General features: G+C 39.0%; 1 protein-coding gene across 1 annotated transcript in view; it reads right to left on the bottom strand.

Moving 5' to 3' along the window:
* The window catches only part of LOC106878801 (high affinity cGMP-specific 3',5'-cyclic phosphodiesterase 9A), a 63,588-nt gene that overhangs the window by 6,540 nt on the left and 49,350 nt on the right, over window positions 1-7,698 (bottom strand). The window contains exons 9-12 of the mRNA XM_052975039.1: window positions 6,864-6,950; window positions 5,429-5,616; window positions 2,354-2,510; window positions 239-352 (exon numbers count right to left, since the gene is read on the bottom strand). Coding sequence (XP_052830999.1) covers window positions 239-352; window positions 2,354-2,510; window positions 5,429-5,616; window positions 6,864-6,950 — 546 coding nt within the window. The remainder of the gene's footprint in view (window positions 1-238; window positions 353-2,353; window positions 2,511-5,428; window positions 5,617-6,863; window positions 6,951-7,698) is intronic.

Genomic DNA, 7,698 nt, shown 5'->3' with positions numbered 1-7,698 from the left:
CCACCTCATCACCAATGTCAGGATCGCTGCCACTACCATCGCCACTATCACCATTACCACCATTGCATCTACAACGACTATTAAAATGCAAAAGAAAGAAAGAAAGAAAGAAAGAAAGAAAGAAAGAAAGAAAGAAAGAAACAAAGAAAGAAAGAAAGAAAGAAAGAAAGAAAGAAAGAAGGAGAGAAAGAGAGAACGAAGCCAAGTGAAAGGGAAGCTAAATAATTGGAGACTTTACCGTATTCAAGTGATCCTTGTTTTCGAAGTTGAAATCAGAAAGTATTGAATTAAATTTGTCCATAATCTCAGCATGTCTCGCCATATCAGTCGCTAGAATCAACATCGTTATTCCCTGAAAATGGAAAATCCTTTTAAGTCAGCCATTAATTGTACGGAATCGGTATTCGACACCACTGCATCTTCGTGTACATCAATGTTTATATTGCGCTGCAAATGCTATTGCCGTTGTGCCTGTATATGTGTGTGTGTGTGAGAGAGAGAGAGAGTGTAGATGTGCGTGTCTGTGTATGGGTATGTGTGTGTGTGTGTGTGGGGGGGAAATACTGTTTGTGTTTACTTTCTCGCTTTTGTCATTTACTTATCACAGAGTTTTCTTTGTTTTTAATAAATGCCCGAAACTTGTTCTATTTCTGCAGCCTTAGCAGAGTCGATAGGAGTGATTGCGTGACCTCTCTATATATGCACATTACCGTTTCTTACAAATCCCTCGCTTATACACCAATGATAATTATCAATACGAGACAAACATCAACACATGTCCATGGGCGGTGTTCTGTCAAAAAGTAAACGCTGTAAAGACAAACCTTTACGAAACCATCCAAAAATAAAATAATAATAAAAAAATCTATTTGGTATTGCATCGAATGTAGAGCGATTACTTGGAAAAAGTATGGCGAAGTGGAGGACGGAATTGACACCATATCAGTTCCCTCGTTGATACGGTGTATACCTTCAGTGCTGATATCAGAATGGGGTTCGGACTGAGAAAGTGTGGTGTGTTAGTCTTGAAGAGAGGCAAAATTAAATGTATGGACGGACTAACGATACCGTCAGGGGAAGTTATGAAGCAGATAGAAGAGACGGGTTATAAGTACTTGGGGATTTTGGAAATGGATAAATTGATGGAGAAAGAAATGACAGAAAAATTTAAGGTGGAGTACTTGTGCAGACTGAGACTGATCCTTAAGTCAAAATTAAACGGACGGAATAAGATTGGATCTATCAACACCTCCTTAGATATGGAGCAGGAGTGATCGCACAGACAGTAGACGAACTAAACAGCTTAGACAGAAAGACAAGGAAGTTGATGACCAGATATGGGATACTCCACCCAAAAAGTGACACACACAGACTGTATGTACCAAGAAAAAGAAGTGGAAGAGGACTGATTGGATGCGAACACAGCATTAGAGCAGAAGAAAACAACATAGCATGGTATGTAAAAAATGCCACAGAACCGCTATATTGGAAGTAAGAAGGTCAGGCTGACAACAGGGTATGCGATAAGGAAGAAAGTAAAGTCGGTAGAAATGACAGGTTAGCTTGGAAGGTTAAGCAGTTGTGGTCGATGAAAAAGGTGGAAGTAGTACCAATAATTGTCGGAGCCCTGGGAACAATGAGTGAAAATCTTGAGAAGTACATGGAACAAATATGGGCTGCAATAAGAGTGGAGCACTTTCAGAAAGCAGCACTGCTGGAACCGCTCAAACACTCTGGGTGTCTCTCTCCCTTTTGCTTCTTCTCTTTTTCCTCCCATTCTCTTTTCCTGTTTTTGATCTGACCCATCTCCTCTTTCTAATCTCCTCCCTCTATCTATCCATTAACACTACCAACACATTTTAAATCGCAAAAACAAAACAAAAAAAAACTCTCGATCGACCTACACTGTTTACAAGGCTTGGAATGACCAAATATAACCACCATTGGAACTCACACACTAGGTACAAGAAAATTTCTTCACCAAAAAAATATTTTCCACTATTTATATGCACCATTCTACTTGAATAATGGAACTGCAAATGCTGGAACTGCAAATACAATATCCTTATGTATCTCCTTTTCTCGCACCGTCTCTGATGAAGGGATATATAAAATATCCCGGAAACAGCTGTAAGACCTTTTCTCGATAAATGTTATGAAATCTATTCACTGCCTTGGGTTTTTTAATCTCATTATGTTAATTTATATCTATCTATCACGTGTGTGCGTGCATGCATGTATGTGTTAGAATGTGTGTAATAATTTTTTGGAGGCTTTGTAAGAGGGAATATATATATCTATATATATATATATATATGAACAAGATATACGAAACCAGCCGAAATATACGTACCGCTCTGATGCGTTTGAACTTCTCCTTGTCGCAATTGGCGAAGATATTACACTCAGGATTTGAAAGTATCTGAAAAGCCACAGCACAATGATGGTTCTCCAATGGGGAAATATCGTTATATCGGATAGCTAGAACTGTACGGGCATTTATTTGGTATCTGAGAAATTAATACAAAAGTAAAATTATAACAATAAGAAACAATTTTCTATCTATCTATCTGTCTGTCTGTCTATTTGTCTACCTGTCTGTCTATACATACGCGTACATACATACATACATGCATACATACATACATACATACATTACTTTAACAATAAGTTCTTATTTGTACCTATCATCATAAGTGCACTAGGCAATGTATCTACAAATTCACACAACATCCTAGAAAAGCTGTTTTTCGAAGAGAGAGCAAAAGAAATTGACGCGGATTCTCCAAATCCAATCTATTAGTGGCACAGTGAAGATCTGTAAGACATTCGAAAGATACTTTAGATGAATAGATGTACAAAGTTCGCTGTGTGCATTGGCACTTCATCTCAGACACCAACTCAACCACATATTTTCGAAGACCGGGAACTCTCAACTCAAAACGTCTCGTCGGTTTGTTAGCGACCCACGTTAACTCTCTTTTGAAGAACTGAAACTTAAGAAAACACACACACACACACACACACACACACACACACACACACACACACACACACACACACACACACACACACACACACACACACTTAAGTATACAGTATTAATAGATTAACCGATCTTATCAATCGGTTTCGGATATTAAATAACAGGGCAGGTATCTAAACCAGGTGCGCTCCGGAGATGGTAGGTGTGGAAAAATTAGCGTCTGCTCTCTGTTATTGGAGATAAGAAAATGTCATTCAGTTTGTGAGGGCTGTGAACAATGACGAAATGAAGTTAAGCGGAACGAATGAGCGATGATTGATTTATCAAGATTTATGTCTCTTGACCCCGAAATAAATGAGTAAAGCAGCAAGGCTTGGTGAACGAAAATAATTTACATTATAGAGCTACATCTAAACTGTTTAGCGGCATTTAGTCCGTCTATACATTCAGAGTTCAAATTCCATCGAAGTTGACTTTGCCTTTTATCCTTTCGAGGTCTATAACATAAGTACAGGTTAAGTACTGGGGGTCAACGTAATCGACTTGCACCTCCCCTCAAAAACTACTCTTCTCCTACTAAAATTTGAAATCATTATAGAGTTACTTCTATTGCACAATCCGGATTTATTCTACTTACGCAGCTCTAGTGCAATTCAGCAAATAGTTTGTACACTGTCTGAAAATATTTCAAATAGACGATTTCGTCGTCGTCTCGGAGGTGAGGCGAATGCAAGGCATTGATAAACCGCAACTACAATGAAATACCATTTCTTCTACTCTCGTGATCACCTCTGGCGCGATTTCACTTCGCTTAGTTCTGAAGTATATTGTGTTTTTATAACTATACGTCTTCAAAGGGATTTTTCTCGGTTGAAAAAGTACGGCTTCTGGCGGTTTAACAACACAAGTACGTTAAGTATGTCATACTGGTAACGCGCGCGCGCGCGTCTATATATGTGTGTGTGTGTATATATATACATACAGAGAGAGATCTATATATTGTACATAATGTATATACACGGTAGGCCAGTTACTATAGTATTTGTCCTGAGATAACATCTTTTACGGACTGACTGTAAATATGAGAGAAAAAATTTCTCCGTTGCTAGGACGATACTTAGACGGCTTTTTATACTGGACACACACACACGCGCACATAATCACACGCACACACATACACTCACACCTATACACATATATACATAATGTTTAGCGCCACCAATTATGAATATCGACTAAGTAGCTGTGAGAAGAGTACAAACACCACATTTCATTTGCTATGACTTTCTCAGAGTCCCACTCACATCTCTTAACTTTTTTATCGACTCCTAAAGGATGAAAGGTAAAGTTGGCCTCAGCGGAATTTAAACTCAGAGATCCGACTCAGAACAAACACCATGGATATGTTGTCGGATGCTCTAACGATTCAGCTAATTCACTGCCAGACAGGATGTCTTTAAAACCAGTTTGTGATATCAAATCAGAATCTAGTCAGCAATAAGTAGTTACAGGTCCACTGGAAACAGCGGAAGCACTGCATAACTGATGAATGCTTTGTTCAATTGCAATGACAGTTTCGAATAATCTTGTTTGTTTAGCAGCGTGATCGATGAAACATAATTATTTGCTCGCTGATAATTTGTGTAGTTACACGGTTGCTGACATCATAAATACATAAAATACAAGCTAAAGGCATACTTCAGGTGGTTGCTCGACCTGGCAGATATGGTATCCAAAGCTCATTCAAACCAATGTGTGATTACCTTCCTATTTTTAAGACGGACATTGAGAAAGAAAATGCTAGATAATGTGGCGCTGATTGTACGAATAGAATATTGAGTGGATATGAATGGAAGATTTTTGACTACAGGTCAACTTAGTCAGGTGTGATTTGGGACGCAACAACATCCACACAAGTATAGAGGTGTACTGGACAGCAAAGATAAATATGCTGAAGAAAAATGTATGAATGAGAATATCATTGGTTCCGGAGAACAAAGAATATGCAACCTTTCAGTGGGTCTTCGTTCTTTTAGAAGGATGGACTTTTCCAAGATGACTATCCTAAACCTTGGATTGGGTATTGAAGTGGTCACTGAACACACGCGATATAGCGACAAAATCTCTCTCTCTCTGGCTCCTCTCTTTCTTCTCCTTTCTCTCTCAAATTATTTCTTAAGATAGGACGCTTTGGAAAATGTAGTTTCCAAGGCTGGGATTGTCATGATAGGAACGCCGTTGATTATAGATCTGCTGGTTCGCAGTTAAACAACAACAACAGCAACAACAACATCTCACAACAGAAGACGTTTCCGTTTTACCTTTCTAGCTTGGTTTCAAGTCTACACTACCATGACACCACCATAACACCATTTCGTTTTGAAAACTCCCTGATATGAAAATCCAAGCAAAACCAGTAACAGCACCGCCTTGTCTACTTACGTGTTGTTGTAGCCCGGATGATCTAGGTCATGACACACGGCAGCTGTCAGCAGTATACCGATATCTTCCAATGGCATATATTGGGATAACCCACATAAGTGTATCATCCCGTACATCATTTGAGCCACACAGAAGCAGTGGCGGAAGTTGTGGAAGGGATTGTTCCGGTAGTTTTCAAGAACACATAACTGAAAAATAAAATACATATAGAAAGATAAATATGCATATAATATAAACAAGGGCATATGTATTTGTGTGTGTATGCATCAGTATGTGCATGATCGTATGTACATGTTCCACACGCGAGCATATGTGTATGTATGTATTGTATATATGTATATAAGCATACAGTGTTCGGGCTAAATTTGATAGTTTGCATGCGAGGGTGGGCTAAATAGTTTAGAGGCTGACTATGAACAAATAATGTTAGAACTGTGAAATCTTGCATGCATGAATTTCAACTCTTCTTATTAATAACTGCAGGACAAAGATTGCATGAATTGGATATCCATTTCTTACCACCATCCAGAATATATCATAATTTATTTTTTTATCTCTGGAACTCCGAATCAGATCGGCGATGTTAGGAAATGATGCAACTTAATTACCGTAACAGTGTTTGATGTAATCGCTTGTTGCACTTATATATGCACTTATATATGCAAATGTCTTTGCTTTAATTCAGACGCTACATCTGGAGGCAATGTTTTTACAGAGGCATTCATTTCCTAGAGCGTTTATACAGGCGTGTGGTAAGAAGCTTGCTTTCCAACTACGTGATTCCGGGTTCAGTCCTATTGCGTGGCACCTTGGGTATGTGACTTCTACTATAGCCTCGGGCTGACCAAAGCCTTGTGAATGGATTTGGTAGACGGAAACTGAAAGAAACACGTCGTGTGTGTATATATATGTGTGTGTGTGTGTGTGTGTGTGTGTGTGTGTGTGTGTGTGTGTGCGTGCATATATATATATATGCATACATACATCGACGACGAGGGTTCCCGTTGATTCGGTCAACGGAACATCTTGCTCGTGAAATTAGTGTGCATGAGGCTGAGCACTCCACTTTTAACGTAGTTCTCAAAGAGATTCAGCGTGACAAGGCTGGCCCTTTGAAATACATGCATTACTCAATTTTACCAACTGAACGGACTGGAGGCATCGTGAAATAAAATGTCTTGCTAAAGGACAAAACGCGTCGACGGGAATCGAACTCACGACTTTGTGACCGTGAGCCGAATATGGGTAATGGTATGGGATCGAACTCATGACTATGTAATTCTTTGACATTTGGCCATGCTGTGTCTCCACACGCACACACACACACACGCACTCCATCGTACTTATTTACCATACAGTTAGATATGTCAACGTGCTTAGTTAGAAAGAGATAATATGTGAATATACTCATTGAATCACTTAAAATGCTACTTACCAGCCATCGTTTCAATGTGATAGAGTTAATGTTAAATTCGTCAACTAAACCGATTTCGTGGTACATATGTTCGAGAAGGCTTAACATCTGAAGGTAAAAAAAAAAAAATGAACAAGGGTATTTTCAGACCCCTTCCAGACCGATTTTATCCAATTGTTTTTTTTTCTTTTCTTTTCATTACGCCCTTAAAAACAATGGGAGACACCTTTGCAGTACAGAAAGGAAAGACTATGGATTCATTGCCGACTGCTGAAGGACTGAGCAAAGCCATTGATCGCTTGCCCGTTGGGAAGGCACCGGGATTGGACGTCATTCCACCAGATGTCACCAGGTGCGCAAGGGGAGTTCTCAACCACTTGCTGAAAGTAGTGTGTCAGTGTTGAGAGGAGGGAAGAGTCCAGCAATATATGAGAGGCCATAAAATTGTCACTCTAAAAAGGACCGAAACGACTGCAATGGACCGACCGAGTAACCAACTAATCTTCGCCCAGTTTACTTGAAATTCTTCAACGAAAATGTAACCTTCATATAATTAAGCTAACTTCGGCTTGTTGTATAACTAGCTGAGTAATCCTCGTTGAATAATTATTACATCAGAAGGTCTACTTGCTAGGAAACACATATAGCCTGAATGTTACCTACTAAACACCTTCAGTTTGGATTTTTATTCTCATTCATAGCAACTGAAGTTGCTAGCCGTGAGCAATAAAAAAATGTATTCAGTTTATTGAACTTCGATATGGCAAAAGCCTACAACCGTCGCCAATGAATTATTATTGTTTCTGAACGTTGTTTTTTATACCCACCACGGACTGCTATATATATATATATATAT

Source organism: Octopus bimaculoides, chromosome 20 (assembly GCF_001194135.2).
Source record: "Octopus bimaculoides isolate UCB-OBI-ISO-001 chromosome 20, ASM119413v2, whole genome shotgun sequence".
Classification (NCBI taxonomy): domain Eukaryota; kingdom Metazoa; phylum Mollusca; class Cephalopoda; order Octopoda; family Octopodidae; genus Octopus; species Octopus bimaculoides.
Note: the sequence above shows the minus strand (reverse complement) of the source record. Positions and strands in the feature narration are given on the sequence as shown.